Consider the following 21,665-nt stretch of genomic DNA (forward strand, 5'->3'; position numbering starts at 1 on the left):
GATGGAGTTTGGAGTAATGGGGCCCGGGCGACTCAGGGCGAGTTTGCCATGTAATAGACAAGCTCATGACATGACCCAAGGCTGGGCTTTTACATCCAGTCCTGCCCTGGCACATCTCCTTGCTTTCCTCCCTGAACTGAAAGAAGAGATTCTCTTATCACCTGGCCCATGCCCTCATGCCCCCTCTCCTGTCTCACCCAGGCAAAGAAACTATGGAGAAAGAACTCTGAGATGTTCCCAAAACGTTTGGAGAAGGCCAAAGAGCAACTGGCTGAGTCAGAGCTATGGAAACTGAAGCAGCATTTCAAGAACATGGTGGAAAGCCGCAAGGCCATTGACCTGCACTCCCAGAAGGTCAACCTGAACCAGCAGTGAGTGAGGTGGGCTGGGTGGAGCGGGCCCAGAGGAAAGCTCAAGGTTGGAGCCACAGAGGGCCTTGGCCTCTTTACACAGGGGCCACTTCTCCAGGTCCCAGAAAAAGATTCAAGAAAGCATTGCTGCCCCTGCTCCTTCTAGCCTAGGGTTTGTGCTCTCTGAGCCTCAGCCCTGCAATGAGAGGTGACCTGCTCCGACTCAGGGTCACACAGAGACCCTGTAAGCTCCCAGTCATGTTCCCAGAATCTGGGAGAATCTGGTTGGCTCACTTTGTGCCCAAGTATCTGACCCTAGGGTGTTTGGTGGCATCAGTATGGCTGGGCCACAGTCTAAGATGAACTATTTGTGTCCTCCTGGCAGAGGAACAGAGAGCTCCTGCAGAAGGGCCAATCATGGATACACTTCAAAGGGCATTTTGAGAGACCTGTGTGCCCCATTTGTGTGTCCTTGTGGCATATGTATGAAAGGAAAGCTTAAACATTGTCAACTCTACCACAAATAATGGTGTGTCTTTGAGCACTAGCAAAGGTATTTCCTGGGGCTAAAGAAACATTAAACAACCTTCTAAGATCCCCCCCCCCACACACATCACCAAGGGAACAGATTATTTTAGCTACATTCAAAAGGTTTCCACAGACAGAAACTATCCATTCCATTATTTAAAAGAATGTCTCAGGGGCTGGAGTGGTGGCGTAAGCAGTAGGGCATTTGCCTTGCAAGCACTGACCTAGGATGGACTGCCTTTCGATCCCCCAGCATCCCATATAGTCCCCTGAGCCAAGAGCTATTTCTGAGCGCATAGCCAGGAGTAACTCCTGAGCGTCACGGGGTGTGCCCGCCCAAACAAAAGAATGTCTCATACTGATGAAATCATGGGTGATATTCAGAAAATGGGCCGAAGGGGCTTCTTAAGATTGTCCATGGAATCAATCCACTTGGAATATGAATACTGGTTCCCTGAGGTCTTGAAGGAATTTACAGAAAGTTTCTTCCTTAAAGCACTTTACTGCTATCTGTTGGAAATGGTCATTATGTCTCCCAGAAAAGTGTAATCTATCAACAGACAACAGGGACACTATTTTAGGTCAAGTTTCTCAGGCAGCCTGCTTCTTTGTAGAAAGAAAAATTACTCAGCACCACCTCAGGAAGTTTACCTACTTGGGATTGGAATGATAGGAGCTCGGGGAGGGCACATGCCTTACACGTGGCTGACCAGGGTTTGGTCCCTGGCACCTCATATAGTTCCTTGAAGCCCACCAGGAGTGATTTCTGGACATACAGCTAGGTGGAATCTCTAAGTACTACAAGGAAGGAAAAAGGAAGGAAGGAAGGAAGGAAGATAGATAGAAAGAAAAAAGAAAGAGAAAGGAAGGAAGGAAGAAAGAAAAAGAAAGGAAGGAAGGAAGGAGGAAGGAAGGAGGGAGGAGGGAAGAAAAGAAGGAGGGAAGAAAGGAAAGAATGAAGGAAGAAAGGAAGGAGGGAGGGAGGAAAGGAAGAAGAAGGAAAAAAGGAAGAATGGAGGGAAGGAGTGAGGGAGCATCGGAAGAATGTAGGAGGATTTTTATCTTCTTCAAGTGAGCAGAGAGCATCCCCACCCCATTTTACCCTAGGCTATCTCTCCCCTATAAATCTGTGTAGCACTCCCCGTAGAGGCAGTATTGGCCATTTTGGGGAACACTGTTTTGCAAGAACTGAAAGCCTACTTCTGACAGATTAATGAACTCTCCTTTGTTATTGGTCTTTGGGGGGGCAGCGAGGGAAGGGGGCACACCTAGTGATGTGTGAGGATTGAACCGAGGCTCTTGCACTCAACCATGTGCTCTAGCTCTGGTCAGATTTGGAAGATGGTGCTCTCTGGGGGCCCCAAGCCACCAGGACCTCTTTAAACCTGTCAATTATTGCAATAAGCACTACCAGCAACTCAGTTCTGCAGGTGGCTGCATTTCAAGTGCTTGGAACCACTCGAGACAGTGGCACTGCCAGCACAGAGGAGCATTCCCATCATCGGAGAACATTCTAGAGGCTGTGCTGCATTAGAAAGTCCAGTTGGGGGTCAGGGGAAGGGTTCACATGCATTTGGGGCTAATGCTGGCCCCTGCCTTTTCCAACAGGAAGGAAATCAAGAGCCTGCAGGAAGAGAAGGATGAAATCACCCTACTTTTGAGCCTCCTCAAGTCCTCCCGAAATATGCGACTGAATGAGAAAAACTACACGGATCTGCATTTCCTACTGCAAACCAAAGAGGACTACGAGGGCCTCATCAAATCCATGAAGGCCCTCTTGGAGGAACTGAACCAGAAGGTGTGGGCCTGTCTGACACAGGGATGGTGGAATTACCTAGCATGCCTTAGGCCAGCTCTGATCCCCCTCCCCATAGCCAACTGTTAACCTTGATGATGACCTCTGCTACTACCATCTGTGATCCCTGATGTCCTGCCATACTGATCTATTTTTCCACAGAGGGCTCCAGGGCATCCCATGGCATTTCAAAGAATCTTCCAAATCTGTGGTCCCCATGAGGATGGGTCAGCATAGTGCGTAGTAACAAACAACCCCCTACCTCTGGCATTCACCAAGAAAGTTTTCTTCCTTCCATGATTCAAAAATACATCCCCTGTGGATTGGCTAGCAGCTCTTAGGGCTTCTTGTCCTGGCACTCAGCTGAAGGCACAGCACAATGTTACACACCTGTAACATTGCCAGGTGCCAGGGTAAAGCAAAAGGTCTGGGGCTGGCAATGGAATATTTCCATCTGGAAATGACAGACATCACTTCTGCCAGTCACTCATTGGCTGGCCATTGCCTACCAATGAATGTTTAGAAGACACCCCAAGTAGTGAATGCTCCCCAACTGCAAAAGGTTGAGAAGAGCTGGAGATGTTCTCTGGGCAGTGCCAACATCTGTATTCCTTCCTGTGGAGGGTATGGTCTTGCCCTGCTTCCTGCTGACTGGTCCCATTTCTCCCACTCTGCATCCCTCACCCACCACTATGGATTCAAGAGTCCCCCAATACATGGAGACTCTCACCTCAAGACATGCTTCCCTTCCTTGCTTCCTGTCCTTTCTGTCCCAGAAACATGCAATCCTGGTGGCTGACACTACTCAAAGAGAAGGTGAAACCCTTTTTTAGTTTGTTTGCTTTGGGACCACACCCAGCAATGCTTGGGTTACTCCTGGCTCTGCACTCTGGAATCACTCCTGGTAGTGCTTTGGGGACAAAAGGGGGAAGCCAGGAATCGAACCTGGGTCAGCCATGTCAAGTGCCTTACTTACTGTACAATCTCTCTAGCCCTGAAGTCAAACCTTCCTGTCTTTGAGCAAACTGCTCTTGGCAGGGTCCCCAGAGAAGAGTTTGTAAAGAGCAAAGAGTTTGGGGCTGGGTCAGAGAGATAGCATTGAGGTAAGGCTGCCTTGCATGCAGAAAAACGGTGGTTTGAATCCCGGCATCCCATATGGTCCCCGGAGCCTGCCAGGAGCAATTTCTGAGCGTAGAGCCAGGAGTAACCCCTGAGCACTGCCGGGTGTGACCCAAAAACAAAACAACAACAACAACAAAGAAGAGTTTGAGGCTGATTTTGGGGCCATACTTGGTGGTGCTCAGGACTTACTCCTGGGTCTGTGTTCAGGGGTCACTCCTGGCTATGCTCGAGGGACATGTATGCAGCTCTGGCATCAAATCAGGTCAGCTGCTTGTGAAGCAAGTGATCAATTCCTGATCTCTCTCTCTCTCTCTCTCTCTCTCTCTCTCTCTCTCTCTCTCTGTCTCTCACTCTCTGTCTCTCTCTCTGTCTCTGTCTTTCTCTCTCTCTCTGATCCTGAACTGATATTTGTTCTTTCTGATTCTCTTAACTGGTTCCCTCCTGTGGCCACAATCTGGCTGCCAATGCATTGCTGGGGTGAAATTATACCCTATTTCAGGTTTTAGGGGATAGTGGAATTTACACTCACGGGTAGAAGAGAATTTTACGTGCACAGACCCAACCCTTCAAAAGCTAGGCTGCTAAGCTACATCAAATTCAGCCAGCATCCAAGAGAGAAATTAAAATTCTGCTCATGGGAAAAGAGAGACCAAGGCAGCGTCTGTTCTAGCACTCTTGGGTTAGTGAACTGTGGAGTTCATACTCATCCAGATGTTAACCCAGCTGGGCTTTCTCTCTCTCTCTCTCTCTCTCTCTCTCTCTCTCTCTCTCTCTCTCTCTCTCTCTCTCTCTCTCTCTCTCTCTCTCTCTCTCTCTCTCTCTCTCTCTTTCAGATTGCTGAGACAGAAAAAAAAATTCTCAGCCACAAACAAACCTTCGCAAAGCTGCAGGAGGCCAATAATCCCCAGAAACTCCAGAAGCAGATTCACACATTGGAGGCCCGTTTAAATCTTGTAAGATGAACGAACGCTCTATCTAGCTCTGCAGATGACCTCCTGGCCTTGGCTTGAGTGAAGAATGACGTTGCAGGGTCATAAGCAGAATATTCCCCTTTCCTCAGCTGAGTTAAGAGGGTCCCCAAATTAAGAGGGCAGCTGTGTGGCATTTACTGCCCACCCCCTTTACCTACTCTGTCATCCATCTTTATTCACCCATTGCTGCCTTTGTGGCTCTCTAATTTGGACTTACTATTGTCTCCAAATTTTCACCCCCATCTCCCAGCCTCCTGGGATGCCAACTTTTCATGCCCTGATTCAAAATCTCCTGCTTTCTCAAATATGACCTTACAGCAAGAGACTTGACTCTGGTAATTGGCTTGTGCCTTTGATTATTGTGTCTCTAAGAAATATCAGTGATGGACTGGAGCGATAGCGCAACAGGTAGACCCTTTGCCTTGCACACAGCAGACCTGAGTTCAATCCCTGGCATCCCATATGGTCCCCTCAACCTGACAGGAGTGACTTCTGAGCTCAGAGCCAGGAATAACCTCTGAAAGCTGGTGGGTGTGGTCTCCAAACAAAACAAAACAAACGAACAAATAAGGAATATTAGTGACAGGGTGCATAGCTTGATTAAAAAACAAAAAAGGTAACTCAATCACTGCAATTACTTTTGCTCTATGCATAATCTCTACATTGTTCACTGACTTTAGCCAAAAAAGGAAAAAAATCATTGTGGAAGGGAATGTATTATTAATAGGCTTGAAACAGGGAGTTGGGAAGGCAGGTAGTGGGAGCATTTGAAATGCAGGAAAAGGTTGACAAAGGTCATGTAGCTCATTGGCAGTTGACTTAGGCTCCTTTATTCTGTGGCCCCTGGCTAATAATAGCTGGTCCTATGGGTCTGAGGTGACCCCTGTTTGAGGCATGATTTTTCCACAGGTCACCACCAATTTTGACAAGATGCTGACTGCCAATGCAAAGCTCCGGGAGGAGATTGACAACCTCCGATGTGAGAAGGCCTCATATGACCATGTCTACCAGGAACTTAGAAAGCGCCTGTTGGTGCAGAAGAGAACCATGTACTCTGCCATTGAGCTCTCTTCTCAGGCCTATAAACAGAGGTGGGCTGGGGCCAGCACCTCTAGCTGAGTAGTTTCTTCGCCTTCTACTGAGCTTCTAGCTTTCTCCTGGGCTTCATCTCTGTCCTCGTGCTTAAGTGTTGAGAACCCTAAAATCATATTCAGTCTATCTTTGAGCAGGGACTGTGTGTGACACTGGGTGCCCTAAGCATTTCTCTCTCTTTTTTTTTTTTATTAAATTTTTTATTTAAGCACCATGATTACAAACATGATTATAGTTGGCTTTTAGTCACAAACAGAACACCCCCTTCACCAGTGCAACATTCCCACCCCCCATTACCCCCCTCCCTCCTTCCTATCCCCTGCCTGTATTCAAGACAGGCATTCTACTACAGTTATTTTTTTAAGTTCAGTATACTGTCTTTTTCCCTTTCTTAAAGGATAAGTGTTAAAAAAAAAAACCACAGTAAAGGTGTAAAAGTGGCAATTGCCATTGTTTGCATAGGCCCAGCAAAATATGGGGAAAACGGAAAATAAATTCTTGGCCTAATTACAAGAAGGCCTCACCCCAGAAGTTTATTGGCATAAGACCGACTCTGGGCTCCAGGCATACCAGTCTGCCCAACCCCTGAATCATTCCCCATGGTCCTGGTGAAACTTTTTTGCACTTTAGCTGTTGTTGGTGTCAGGTTCCTGTATTTAAAGATTCTGGATTCTGTGCATTTCCTTCATCAAAGTCAGGCTGATGTGGAGCATCCTCTAGTTTCACCTCATCATTAGATGCAGAGAGACCTATCCTACAAGCAGGTTGTTGCTAAGTCGTCTGGGTGTTGAGAGCACTCTTTGGAGTAAGTCAATATCAGAGCAGTGGTAGGGTCTTCCCTGGTAGAGGTTTGCATCTTGGTAATGTTATAGACAACTGTGGTTGTTTCCATAGATGGTATCCATTGTTTAGGGGTTTATGGGCAATGCCCATTCTTCTGAGGCCTAAGTCAAATCATTATGCCAATGTTCAGGGTATAAGGCCTAACTGCATTACAAATTTTGTGTTTACATATGTATTATTTTCCCATTTTAATGTGCCTATGCAAAAGAGAAACAATGCCACAAGATATTGTTGATGCATCTGGGGGCTGAGGAATCAAGCCCAACATTCTCCATAACTTAGTTCTAACATGAATTCTATACAGAGATACTCTTCTACCAGCATTGCTTATTGAACAAATCTCAAAGGGGAAAAAGCAAGCAAACAAACAAACAAAAAACAGTAGACAAAATTGTCACTATATGGGCCCGGAGAGATAGCACAGCGGCGTTTGCCTTGCAAGCAGCCAATCCAGGACCAAAGGTGGTTGGTTCGAATCCCGGTGTCCCATATGGTCCCCCGTGCCTGCCAGGAGCTATTTCTGAGCAGATAGCCAGGAGTGACCCCTGAGCACTGCCGGGTGTGGCCCAAAAACAAAAACAAAAACAAAACAAAACAAAATTGTCACTATATAAGAGGATATTCAAAAAAGAGTTATAGATGTTAAGGGAATACATCTGAGATATACAAAGGAGATACACATTCCCTTTTATGTTTTAGAAATAATAGAGGGAGGGAGGGTGTTGTTTCTGGGACACCATTTTGGTCTGTGATTTGGCCACCTGAAATCTGTAAACAACTCCCAGCACTCTCATATCAGAAAATGTCTTTGAGTGGGGGTGTCTTGGAAACTGATTATGGTAGCAAGCATAGGTACCCAGTGAAGGGAGTTGGAGGATAGGAGTCCGTTGATAATAGATTGATAGGAACAGAGTTTTGGTTTCTTCTCAGGCTGAGAGTCCATGTTTTCATTTTGGGAGCTGGCTGAGAGAGGATAATAAAAGGACTAGAAATGGGCCTGTAAAGTGGTGAGCTAATGGGGGCAGGGAATAATACAACATAGACATTCTGTATATTGTAAACATAGATGAACACCTATGATATCCTATTTAACTATCTCTAATGTGTAACGTAAAGTGGATTAAACTATATGATATCCTATAAATCTATATAAATTGCATGTATGGGGGCAATAGCCCCTGAGCGGTTTGAGAATGGGGATTAGTGGGAGGGGAAGTTCACCAGTCCCCTCCCCCAACCCGTCCCTCTGGTGCAGGGTGGGGGATGGGGGAGGCCTGGGGTCCCCTTTAAACTGCTCGCCAGAACCCACCTTGCTGGCACCCTGGGCAGGCGGCCAGGGGTGACGCTGGGGTCCGGAGGAAGGAGAGAGAAGGCCTTGGGGGCAGCTGGAGGCTGCATCTTCCCCTAAGCTTGGCCATAAAGCCTACAGCATGGAGCCATGCCATTCCCTGTGTTGCCTGCTGAAGCTTCCGGCTCCCAGAGAGGAGTTTGGATCCTTAATTAGGCTGTAAGCCAGAAGTTCAACAGTCCCCTCCCTCACCCCACCCCGTGCAGGATGGCGGAAGCCTGGGGTCCCCTTTAAACTGATGAGCATTTATTTCATTCCTACCATTTGCCCTTAGCATTTATCCCCATTTTACAGATCAGAACATAGAGGGCAAGGCTTGCACAAATACTTAGCCTGGAAAACCATGTGAATAGTAGATGTTATGCAACTGAGTTAGGAGCCCACCAGGCTCCCTCTCCTACAGCTGCTCCCAGTGCTCATTCTGGGTTATTATCCTTTGCTTTCACACCCAAATGGGTAAGAGATGCAGCATCATGCTGTGAAGAACATATTTTTCAATCAGAGGGACCTGGGTTTGAGTCCGTGCTCTCCATCACTACTCCATTGTTGTAGGACTTCTTCCTGGGGCCGTGAGAATTCAGTACCATGTGAATAAACATAAGGAAGAGGCCAGGGGGACAATATGGGATGCCAGTCTTCGAACCACCATCCATCCTGGATCCACTGCGTGCAAGGCAAAAGCTCTATCGCTGTGCTATCTTTCTGGCCCTGTTGTAGATACTTATTTATTTATTTATTTATTTATTTATTTAATTTTTGGTTTTTGAGTGACACCCCGCAGCGCTCAGAGGTTACTCCTGGCTCTATGCTCAGAAATCACTCCTGGTAGGTTTGGGGGACCATATGGGATGCTGGGATTCAAACCACTGACCTGCAAGCAAGGCAAACGCCTTATCTCCATGCCATCTCTCCGGTCCCAGTAGAATCTTTTTGATGGCAATGGTGATATGTTTCTGATGATTATAGTGGTGGTGGTGGTGGTAGTAATGGTGATATGATGATTCTGAAGATTGTGATAGGCATTATGATAGAATGATCATTTCTTGGGGTGATCTAGAGCTTTAAATTGTTATTTAAGCAAGGAGGTGCTTCTTCAACTCTCATGGTGAAAAGAGACAGTAATCATCAACCCAGGCAGGACACAGCTTTGGGAGGAGAAGGTTAGTCACTGGAGGCTAACCCAGGTCTTCCTCCCCCAGGCTGGAAGCCTTAGCTCGGATGACTGCCATGAAGGACCGTCAGCAGAAGGAAGTCATCCAGCACAGCCTGGAAATCAAAGAGCTAGCGCGTATCTACAACCATGAGGCCAAGCTCAAATCCTTCCTGTTCATTAAGCTGAACGATCGCCTGGAATTTGAGGAACAGGCCAGAGAAAAAGCAGGTACACTCTCCACATCCTCTCCCACTCTCTCCATTGGAAACACTCACTTTTACTTGCTGGATTTAGCAACACATATTGCACGCATGCACATAGTAAATACTTAATGAGGTACTTGTGAAGTCACTAAAGATTGTGGTGATTCTTGATCGTCTCTTGGAAATATTCAGTTGTCCCTCCGAGGTGTCAGAAGTAGAGGAAGCAGGAGCGATGCTTCAGGTGCCTCTCACTGTTTTGGGCTTGTCCGTTCCTAGCTCTCAAGGCAAAGAAGTCTCGAAAGAAGAGAAAGGGCGAGAGTTTTGAGAGCTGGGAGATGGCCTACTTCCGGTTACTGAAGTTAACCAAGAATGGAAACCTGGATCAACTTGTTAATCACTTCCTGGCCAGAGAGGAGAGGAACTTCGCTCGCTTCATGTATGTCGCCGAGCTCAACAATGAAATGGAGATGATGCAAAAGAAGGTCAAGAAAATCCAGGTTGGGGCATTTCTTGTTTCCAGGTCTTGGTCCCTGTCTGCTCCTGGGACAACCTTCTCCAAAATGGGTTCCCAGAACACCTCTTTGAGCTACTCAGCAGGGAAAAAAAGGGCCTTGACCTATATCTCCATCTTTCATATTAATCTTTCTGAAGTGATAATTTTCAGTGCACACACACACACAAACACAAACACAAACACACACACACACACACACACACACACACACACCCCAGGTAGCTTTGTATCCTCCCCCACTGCATATTTTATGACTCAGAACTCAGTGAAATAACTACACTCTGGTTCTTGACCTTAACATCTGGCAGACCCCAGCTGATCAGTAGTTTCAGTGAATCGAGGTAAGTCAGCTATGTTATTCTGGAGCAGCTTAATGGACATCAACAGAGCAAAGGCTCTGACAGAACCTTGCAGTAAAGACAACCAGGGATGGGGCCGGAGAGATAGCATGGAGGTAAGGTGTTTGCCTTGCATGCAGAAGGACGGTGATTCAAATCCCGGCATCCCATATGGTCCCCCAGGAGTGATTTCTGAGCATAGAGCCAGGAGCAACCTCTGAGCACTGCCAGGTGTGATCCCCCCCAAAAAAAAACAAATAAAGAAAAGACAGCTAGGGATCTGGCTGAATGTTCACATCAGTTACATTCGCCCCCAAACATATGTCCATGCACAGGAGAATCTAAATCCCTTAGCAGAATCCTAAGCCCCAGCAAAAGAGGTCTCCAACCTGCATCTCTGCAGGCTTAGCACCTAGCTGCACCCCAGGTACTCTCAGTCAGTCCCAGGACCCCAAGACTACCTCCAGTGTCCCAACCCTTGGTTTTCTCCTCATGAAGTTCTGCTGCTGCATAAATTGTCACTTCATCTGGGAAGCCCACCTTTGGAAAATCCAGTGCTCCTAGACCTTCTGTTTGTGTCCAGGTGCAAGTAGAAACATCTAGAACATAGGACACAATGTGATGGACTAGGTCCCTTTTCCTGAGCTTCTTGTTCATTACATCCTGGTGAACAAGCTCTAGAGATTTCCCCAGAGACCTTTTTCTCCCGGACTTTTATCCTCTTTTTTTTTTTTTTTTTTTTTTTTTTTTGGTTTTTGGGTCACACCCAGCAGTGCTCAGGGGTTATTCCTGGCTCCAGGCTCAGAAATTGCTCCTGGCAGGCACGGGGGACCATATGGGACGCCGGGATTCGAACCGATGACCTCCTGCATGAAAGGCAAACGCTTTACCTCCATGCTATCTCTCCGGCCCCTTTTATCCTCTTTTTACTTAAGAAACATCCTAGAGGTGGGGCTGGAGAGATAGCACAGAGGTAGGGCACTTGCCTTGCACTCGGCCAACTCAGGATGAATGGTGGTTTGATTCCCGGCATTCCATGTGGTCCCCCAGGCCTGCCAGGGGTGATTTCTGACCACTGCCGGGTGTGACCCAAAAACCAAAAACCAAACAAACAAAACAAAACCATCCCAGAGGGAGCCAGAGTGATAATGATAATGGGGAAGGGCACTTGCCCTGCTTATGGCTAACCAGGTTTGATCCCTGGCAGCGTCTTTGGTCCCCTGAGCACCACCACGAGTGATTTCTGATTGCACAGCCAGTAGTAATCTCTGAGTACCACCTGGTGTTGTTTCTCCCAAACCAAAGCAAACAAACAAACAAACAAACACAAAAACATCCAGAGAAAGTATGAGCATCACAGGGGGCCCAGGAATGGGGCTCCTGGGGATGGGACATCTGAGTGGCCGGAGGGCATGGCTGCTTTTGCTGACGTCTGTTCCTGTCTCGAGCAGGATGAGATCACCTACTTGCGATCCCAGCAGAAGATTTCGCAGGATGACAGCCATGCCCTGCTGAGAAGGCTGGAGGTGAGGTCGGACTGTCCTCTCTGCCTGACTTTCTGTTTGTCTGTCCACCTAGCTTCCTTCCTGGCTGGCAGCCTGTCCTTTGGTTCTCAGGATCAAGTAGTCCTGTCTTGGCTCATTCTGACCTTTTGTTCCAGGAACCTCTTTCATAAGTACTGTGGAGGGGGTATTCCCTAGGGTAGGGGTCTCAAACTCGAGGCCCTCGGGCCAATTGCAGCCCTTCGTACAACATTTTGTGGCCCACGGCTGGCCTTCAAATATCGCAGTATTTGCGATTATTCGCTTACCGAATAATCGCAATAAAAATCGCATTAGTAAGAAAAAAATCGCATTAAACATTCGCATACCTCGAGCAGTTCCGTTGGGGTATGCAAATGTTTAATGCGATTTTTTTGTGATTTTTTTCTTACTAATGCGATTTTTTATTGCGAATATTCGGTAAGCAAAATCCCTTATGCGGCCCTGCCTCACCCTGACTTTGCCTCCTGCGGCCCCCAGGTAAATTGAGTTTGAGACCCCTGCTCTAGGGTCTCGTCCTCCTACAGAAGCCCCACCTCAGGGACATCTGGAAATTTCTCCCCAGATTGGTCCCTCCAGAGAGATCTCCGCCTCTACTCTTTTGCTGACACTTCTCTGTCTGCTGTACTCAGAGTCTGTACACCTTTCTGAGACAATCGTTGTGCACTGGGCCAAGTGCTCTGTGGATATTCTTTTCACCTTCATAACTGTGGGAGCACCTTAGTATTTCCAGTTCCCAAGTGTGGGACGTTCAGAGAGCTACTGAACCAACAGCACAGAGATGGGCCCAAAGCACAAAGAGGAACCCATAGCACAAAGATGGGTCAGTAACTCATACATGGGTCAGTAGCACAGAACTGGGCTATTATATGAGGTTGACCGTGTCTTCAGCTGCTAATAAGGACCCCAAACCACAGAGGAGGTGAGCATTGATTGACTCTGTTAAGAAACAATCTGAGGGCCCGGAGAGATAGCACAGCGGTGTTTGCCTTGCAAGCATCCGATCCAGGACCAAAGGTGGTTGGTTCTAATCCCGGTGTCCCATATGGTCCCCCGTGCCTGCCAGGAGCTATTTCTGAGCAGACAGCCAGGAGTAACCCCTGAGCACCGCCGGGTGTGGCCCAAAAACCAAAAAAAAAAAAAAAAAAAAAAAAAAGAAACAATCTGAATGGGCCCGGAGAGATAGCACAGCGGTGTTTGCCTTGCAAACAGCTGATCCAGGACCAAAGGTGGTTGGTTCGAATCCCGGTGTCCCATATGGTCCCCCGTGCCTGCCAGGAGCTATTTCTGAGCAGACAGCCAGGAGTAACCCCTGAGCACCGCCGGGTGTGGCCCAAAAACAAAACAAAACAAAACAAAACAAAACAAAAGAAACAAGCTGAAGTGAGACTGCAGAGCTGGTATGATGTCATCCTTATCCCTGGTATTTTTGTTCTGTTTTGTCATCATTTGAATGTGGTTTAAATACCCAAAGAATGCTTCATGGTCATATTACAGCTGCCACGAGACCTGTCTTTACATATGCATTCTGGGCAGGAAGAAAGTGGAGAAACGCACAACATAATTTACCAGTTTAAAAGCTCTTTCCCTAGGGGCTGGAGAGAGAGCACAGCAGTAGGGCGTTTGCCTTGTACATAGCCGGTGATTCGAATCCCGGCATCCCATATGGTCCACATGCCTACCAGGAACTATTTCTGAGCACAAAGCCAGGAGTGACCTCTGAGTGCTGCCAGTTGTGACCCAGAAACAGACAGACAGACAGACAGACAGACAGACAAAAAGTTCTTTCTCTGAAGTGCATATATATCATGAAAAATTTGGCAAAGAATTTTGAGCAAGGTACACTGTCACCCCGAATACAAGGGTTCTCTTATAAGGGGAGAGAGAGAGAGAGGAGAGAGGGTAGCAAATATGTGACAAAGATATCATCCCACGGATGATAAGTTGAATTGTAAATTCTGTTCTAGCACAGAGCAAATGCTTCTCCAGAATCTTCAATTCCCAGCTCTGTGACCTGTTCTGGGAAGAGCAGGGGGAGGGTGTCATTCTCCATGTGGCCAATCGGGGGCAGCAAAACACAGACCGACCATTAAGTCACTCCAGCTGTGGCCTTAGAGTCTGCTGGGGTCCTTTATCCTCCAGGAGAATTATTCACCATCTAGGCCAGAGCTTATCTGGTCTTTCCATCTCCTCTATAGAAAAGAAATCACTTAGCACAGGACCTCCAACCCCCTACTCCCCACCAGAAATGTATCTTTCCAAGGGGAACCAAAAAGGAACAACCCTCTAATAGCACCCTAGGTCAGTCCCAACCCCTGGAGCAAACTAATGTTTTGAAGCTTCCTAGGCAAGGATGGTATTTCTCTACATTTCTGGTCTAGGAAGGTGTTATGGGGTTCAGCCTGGGGGTACTGACCAGGTAACCCTAAGGATCGCCCCCTGCCTGAAGCCCTTCCTGTTAGCTCCTTGTTCTTTTGACTTTTACAAAACATCTGTTTTTTTTTTTTTCAAATGCAAACACTCTAAGCAGGAGAGAATTTTTAATAGTTAACACTTATTATTAAAAAGTTTAAAAATGGGGCCGGGTAGGTGGCGCTGGCGGTAAGGTGTCTGCCTTGCAAGCGCTAGCCAAGGAAGGACCGCGGTTCGATCCCCCGGTGTCCCATATGGTCCCCCCAAGCCAGGGGCGATTTCTGAGCACATAGCCAGGAGTAACCCCTGAGCGTCAAACGGGTGTGGCCCAAAAACCAAAAAAAAAAAAAAAGTTTAAAAATATTAAAAATATTATTAAAAATCATTATTCTAAACTATGATTTAGAATCCTATTAATGACAAGGTATTGTGTATAATGTTTAAACAGGCTAGCCTCACTCCTTCCCCAAGTGTCTACTTCCTTCCACCATTGTCTCAGTTATTTCCTGACCATGTTTTTCTATTCCAATTTCCTTTATTTAAAGAACATGTGTCACATAGTTGACAGAGTTGATTATATTACATTTGTTTTCAGATAAGTAAGAGCAAAATTATTTAGAAAAAATAGAAAAGGGGAAAAGAAGGAAGAGAAGATAATAAAATAAAAAGAAAATACAATTACAAGCAAAAATTTATTTTTTTAATTTATTTTTCTTGGCCACACCCAGTGACACTCAGGGCTTACTCCTACCTATATGCTCAGAAGTTGCTCCTGGCTTGGGGGACCATATGGGACGCTGGGAGATCAAACCACTGTCCTTCCTATGGTAGTGCCTATGCAAACACCTTACCACTTGCATCACCTCTTCAGCCCCATTGACAAGCAAATTTATAAAAATTATTATATCTCCAATGAGATCATTAAGTCATTGTCAGAAGGTTTAGTAAGCTCTTGTTGCTAGCTGATCATTCTCCATTCTGTTATTTCTTTCGTTTCTGAACATTAAGTGACATTCACATTAGCATCTAAATCAGTGTGTACTTCTGGGAATGACACTATTAAACAAATAGTTATTTGTCCAGGCGTTCAAAACACTATTACTGATACTGAGGCTTTTGTGGGTTGTGTTTTCGGCTGCTAGGTATCCTGGAAGTATGAGGGTAGTGTGTGTGCATGCGTGTGTGTGTGTGTGTGTGTGTGTGTGTGTGTGTGTGTGTGTGTGTGTGTGCCTGCACTCGCCCCCTCCAAAGTCCTGTAGATATCAACCAAAATACCAAAATAACTGGAATTTAGCTAGATTAGTGTCTCTGCAGAGAGTTGCAAAGTGGTGATTATGGGTGATGGATGCATCAAGAGGTGTGGCTTTGGGAGAGTGGAAGCTTGGCCTACCTTTTCCTCCTGAGATTGCCAGCATTCAGCTATGCAGTTGGTACACCCATGATTTTTCATGGGTTGGCTTATATCTTTTTCAAGAACAGAGTGAGCCTATGGAACTGGCTTGGTGCAAACATGGCAACTGCATTTGTTCCTATAATGTTTTTTTTATATCCCACATATGAAATTACTCTGTGTCTGTTCCTCTCCCCTGACAAACTTCACTCAGTTTGATACTCTCCAGATCCACCAATGTTGCAGCAAATCTCATGATTTCATCTCTCCTTATGCCCAAGTAGTATCCCACTGTGCCCATGTACCAAGGTTTTTTGATCTGCTCCTCTGTTCCTGGATGCTCAGATAGTTTCTGGGATAATTTTCAGAATGGGGGGCCCCAGGTAGGTATTTCCCTGCCTCCTGCTAATGCAGAGAGTGGGGTGTTTCACCAGGAGGAGCTGAAGAGGACCACAGAAGAGGCTGACAGGTTTGAGTTCAGCTGCGAGGAGATCAACAATACTCTGGACAGGCTCAAGGATGCTGTGAAGACATTGCTCAAAAACATTGACTGTGATGCTACCAAGATCATGGAGCAGCTTGGGGATAAGGGCAGGGTCACTGATACCAACCTTTTTCAGTACTTGGGTGAGTTCAATTGGGGCCCTGGCACTCATTTACAGACTCTCAGTGAGCTCCCAGACTGCCAGGGGGCTGGAGGTGGATTGTGGGTATCTGTGTGCTTCTGAACCCAGGGCATTGCTTGAGTGTCTCTGGGGATGCACCCAGAGAAGATGGAAGGCCCTAACTGCTGTCCTGGCTCCTGACCCTGGCGACCATCCTCCCAGGATAAGACACTCCCCAAAGGCACCCTGGACCTGTCATGCTTTTATTCCTCTTCTCTCCTGCTTTCTTCTCTCATCTCCTCAACTCCACCTCTCCCCAAACTCTTCCACCTCATCTCCCCTGCAGAGATGTTCTGTCATTCCTCACTCTTAGATCTAGGTTTCAGGGCTCCCCTTCCCATCCCTCACACCATATAGTTTGCCAACCATATTTAATAGTCCCCATAGAGTCCTCTCTGCTCATGAGATTCTTGAGCCCCGCCCCAGTGATTATTGAATTATGATCACGGGTAATTCGCTAGTGAGAGACACCATGTTGGTTGGTGCAATCTGTCTCATGCCCACCCACCTTCAGCCAGAGACTCACAGGGACAAGAGTTGTATTTTTTTTTTTTTTTTGGTCTTTTGGTTCACACCCGGCAGTGCTCAGGGGTTACTCCTGGCTCCATGCTCAGAAATTGCTCCTGGCAGGCACAGGGGACCATATGGGACACCGGGATTCGAACTGATGACCTGCACGAAAGGCAAACGCCTTACCTCCATGCTATCTCTCCGGCCCCAGATTTGTATCTTTGTCACCTTTACCACATACTTGTTCTAGCCATCTCCATACCTCTGTGACATACCACAGTGTCTGGGTTGATGGCATGTAGTTGTCACTTACGAAGGAAGGACAGAAGGAAGAGAGGAGGGCCTAACTAATTCCAGGGACTCCAGGGAGCTGAGTTCTGGAAGACTCGTGGGAAGGGTAGGTCACTCATACAATATCCAGGGAGAGGTACAGGGAAAAGTATTCTTGGCTGAAGGAGGAGAATATGCAAAGGCTCTAAGACTCAAGGCAGAGGGGACTGTTTGCAAATCAATAGTTTACAAAGGATGTCAGCATCTCCCAATCTCAGAGTAGTTATATTTTCTCTTATTTAGTATTGTCCCAAAGACCCTTTTTAGAATTAAAAAAAAAAAAGCAATAGCACAGCGGGTAGCATGTTGACCTTGCTTGCTACCAACCCGGTTTTGATCCCCAGCATCTCATATGATCCCCTGAGCCTGCCAGGAGTGATTCTGAGTGCAGAGCCAGGAGTAACCCTGAGCACTGCTGGGTATGGCCCCCAAACAAAAACAAGTAAAAAAGGTTTTGAACTTCCCATGGTGATGCCTGGTATCAAGTCTGTGGCTCTCACATGCAAACATGTACCCCAGGGCCATCTCCCTGGTCCCCCCCTTTTAGACATGTTCCAATTCTCCCTCATGACACATTAGTAGTAAAGATTGGCTGCATAATTGTGTGACCTGTTTCCCTAAATAAATTAGAACAGTTTTATTGTCTCTCAGAAACCAAATGTTGGGGCCGGGCGGTGGCGCTGGAGGTAAGGTGCCTGCCTTACCTGCGCTAGCCTAGGAGACGGACCGCGGTTCGATCCCCCGGCGTCCCATATGGTCCCCCAAGCCAGGAGCGACTTCTGAGCGCATAGCCAGGAGTAACCCCTGAGCGTTACCGGGTGTGGCCCAAAAACCAAAAAAAAAAAAAAAAAAAAAAAAAAAAAAAAAAAAAAAAAAAAGAAACCAAATGTTGCCTTTTGAGGGCTCTGCTCTGCTCCCCTCCTCTAGGAGATATGGTGTCACCCAGGAAAAAGACCTCTGTATTTGTTTGTTTGTGTTTTTATTTTTTGGTCAAATCTAGTGGTGCTGGCAGGCTCGGGGACCCATATGGGATGCCGGGAATCAAACCCAGATCTATTCCAGTTGACAGCATGCAAGGCAAATGCCCTATCGCTATGCTGTGACTTCAGCCTTTAAAAGACCTTATTTTTTACAGGCCCTCATGAGCCCCTTTCCTGTCCCTCCCTTCCCTTCCTCCCCACTTCAGAACTTTCTGCCTTCCCCAGACCAGGCCTCCTGATGCTCACCTTTGCCTGTTGTTTCCAGCCATCATTGAAAAGAAAACCCATGAGCTCCTCATGCGAGAGTCATATAAGAGACTCCTGGACATAAAAAGGTCAGATGCTGAGATGCTACAGCCTTTCACCAACCCTTTCCGGGTTGGCTCTGCCCTCTTCAAGCCATCTGAATTCAGCAAAGTCATCCCTCCTGTGTTTGGGTTTGACCCCTTGGACAAGTTGGAGGATGGTGAGTTGGGCATGTCCTCAGGTCCAGGCAGGTGGTGGTGAGAACATCTTAGTAGTAAATCTCAGTTCACCGCCAGGCAGCAGAAAACTCTGCAGCCATGTAAAAAAAGCCCGAGTACTGCATCCCAGATAGAATATTCCACCCACCACATAGCATGTTCTGTGTGACATGGACAAGGGGTGGTTCAGGCAACTTACAGATTCTGGGTTGAAAGCATCTGAGAACTTTGCTTTTTGTTGTTGCTTTGCAGTGAAGGCGAAAAGACCTGGGATTTCACAAATACAAGGCAAGTGTTTTAAACTGGTCTGCATTTTCTCTTTCTCCCTTTCTTTTTTTCTTTTTTCTTTTTGGGCCACTCAGGGGTGACACTCAGGGGTTACTCCTGGCTATGTGCTCAGAAATTGCTCCTGGCTTGGGGGACCATATGGGACCCTGGGGGATTGAACCTCAGTGTGTCCTGGGTCAGCGCGTGCAAGGCAAATGCCCTACCACTGCACCATTGCTCTGGCCCCTCTCTTTTTCTTTTAAAAGTATTTAATTTTCTTATATTATAGTATATTTTTATATTTATTATACTATATTATATTATTTTATTTTATTTTATTTTATTATTTTTTGGGTCACACCCTGCAGCACTCAGGGGTTCCTCCTGGCTCTACGCTCAGAAATCACTCCTGGAAGGCTCAGGGAACCATATGGGATGCTGGGATTCGAACCACTGTCTTTCTGCATGCAAGGCAAATGCACTACCTCCACGCTATCTTTCCAGCCTCTATTTTTTATTATTTTATTTTATTTTATTTTATTTTATTTTATTTTATTTTATTTTATTTTATTTTATTTTATTTTATTTTATTTTATTTTATTTTTTTGTGGTTTTTGGGTCACACCCGGCAGTGCTCAGGGGTTACTCCTGGCTCTATGCTCAGAAATCGCTCCTGGTTGGCTCGGGGGACCATATGGGATGCCGGAATTTGAACCACCGACCTTCTGCACGCAAGGCAAATGTCTTACCTCCCTGCTATCTCTCCGGCCCCCTTCCTTTATTTTATTTTATTTGTTGTGCTGCCAGGGATCAAACCCAGGGTCTCATACTTACAAGACACACACTGCCACTGAGATACATCTGTTACCCAAAATTTTGCATCTTTGTGGGGAACAATTTTGCATTGTTTCAAATATTTTTCTTTTTCTTTTCTTTTTTTTTTTTTTGGTTTTTGGGCCACACCCGGTAACGCTCAGGGGTTACTCCTGGCTATGTGCTCAGAAGTTGCTCCTGGCTTGGGGGACCATATGGGACACCGGGGGATCGAACCGCGGTCCATCCAAGGCTAGCGCAGGCAAGGCAGGCACCTTTCCTTTAGCGCCACCGCCGGCCCCTCAAATATTTTTCTTTGTGAGAACCTCTGATTTTTCAGATCTAAGTTTGAATGCAGCCTTGCACCTGGGAGTTGTATTTTCAGGGTAGGGACAAGGTTGGGGAGGAGGCGAGGCTGCCAGTGTGTGTGCAGAGGTTGCAAGCATGCAGGCACACCCCCACATCTGCATACACTCTCACCTCTCTCTGACTTGGCCCAGGCCTGTGAAATTTATGGGATGGAGACCTGGGCCCAGTGGCTTATTAGTCCCGTTAGCCCAGAGGAGACATGTGGCCTGGATGCTAACACTACTGCCCTTACAGGTGGTGGCCCTCATTTCTCCTCCAGGGAATGTTGCTGGACTCTGGAGCTTCAACCCACTGCCTCATGGCTCATGTGGGAACGAGATGAGGCTTCTGAAATAGGGTCCCCCTCTGGGTAAAGTGGGGGGCTCCTCATCTTCCCATCCACTCATTGGTTTCTGCCATGTGTCCATCCTGAGCCATTATTGTTAATGGTGGCCTAGCTTCACCTTCACAGCTACCTTCGGGGCAAACAAATCATTTTCAAACCCCATGCCTACCCTCCTACTTTCTGAACCCCAGAAATTTTTGCACCCCAACTTCCTACTCTTACCTGCTCAACCAGGGCTGGGTGTTCTAGCTGGGCAGAGGGGCTCTGGAGAAGGAAGACAGGGCTGACCTCACTGCATCCTCTCTGCGCAGTGGATCAGCCCTTGGATCACAACAGCCTACGGCAGCTGGTTCTCAATACTCTCAACATCTGGGACCCTGGAAACCAGGAGGGGTTCCCAGATGGCTCGCTCAAGAAGGCGGACTCAGAGTCCAGAAAGTAATGGGCTCAACCCCAAGGGACGATGCTCCGGGCAGAATCCGTGTGAATAAATATTCCTTCCCTAGTTCTGGATGCTTCACTGGTGCTGGGGAAGGGTCAAGAAGGGGCCATGAGAAGCTGGTACAAGGGTCATGAGCCATCCCCATTCTCCTAGTACCCGGGCACAGCAGTAGGGCATTTGCCTTGCACGTGGCTGATCCAGGAAGGACCTAGGTTCCATGCCCGGTGTCCCATATGGTCCCCCAGTTCAGGAGCGATTTCTGAGCACAGAGCCAGGAGGAACCCTTGAGCGTGACTGGGTGTGGCCCAAAACCCAATGTCCACCCCAAGAAAAGTACCTGGGCCTCAGATCAACATGGGGATCCCTGTTCAGCAGATAAACACACTATGGGTTGCCTAGGAGATAACTGGGTTTTGGCTTCAACTGTCCCTATCTCGTGGGTGTGTCTGTATACATGTGTGTGTGTGTTTGTCCATCTCTGTTGCCTATATGTGTCTGTCTCTAGAGTTCCATGTATGTTTAATCCTCAATCTTCTCTCCTTGAGTGGTCTAAGCTGAACACCACCCCCAAAATATGTCCATATCTCTGTGGAACCCCAGGTGACAGCTAGTTCCTGACTCATGGGACATGAGGACCAAAGTGGGGGACCGGAGAGGGGGTCTCCTGCTGACCTTCCCCAGTGGAGGGGATCCTGAGATGTGCTAGTCTTGAGACTCCTTCCTCCACCACCTGGACCCCCATTTCCTCTACATGACCCAGTTTCAGCTTTGCCGTGTCCTGTGTTCTTAGGATTGTCTTGAGCACTTGGACCCCTACCTTCTGATCCTCTTTTCTTCTGGCTTTCTGGCTGCTGGCTTTCCTTTGGGGATACCAGTATCAGTACCAGGTTGACCATGGAC

General features: G+C 47.1%; 1 protein-coding gene across 1 annotated transcript; it reads left to right on the plus strand.

Moving 5' to 3' along the window:
- Window positions 1-213: 213 nt before the first annotated feature.
- On the plus strand, window positions 214-20,765 carry CCDC63 (coiled-coil domain containing 63). Its single transcript, XM_049787768.1, has 10 exons — window positions 214-371; window positions 2,487-2,676; window positions 4,629-4,748; window positions 5,676-5,857; window positions 9,249-9,430; window positions 9,682-9,902; window positions 11,709-11,783; window positions 16,035-16,227; window positions 18,351-18,551; window positions 20,635-20,765. The coding sequence occupies exons 1-10, from the start codon at window positions 232-234 to the stop codon at window positions 20,763-20,765; spliced, it is 1,635 nt and encodes a 544-aa protein (XP_049643725.1). The 5' UTR covers window positions 214-231.
- Window positions 20,766-21,665: the final 900 nt, after the last annotated feature.

This window comes from Suncus etruscus, chromosome 15 (assembly GCF_024139225.1).
Source record: "Suncus etruscus isolate mSunEtr1 chromosome 15, mSunEtr1.pri.cur, whole genome shotgun sequence".
In the NCBI taxonomy this organism is placed as follows: Eukaryota; Metazoa; Chordata; class Mammalia; order Eulipotyphla; family Soricidae; genus Suncus; species Suncus etruscus.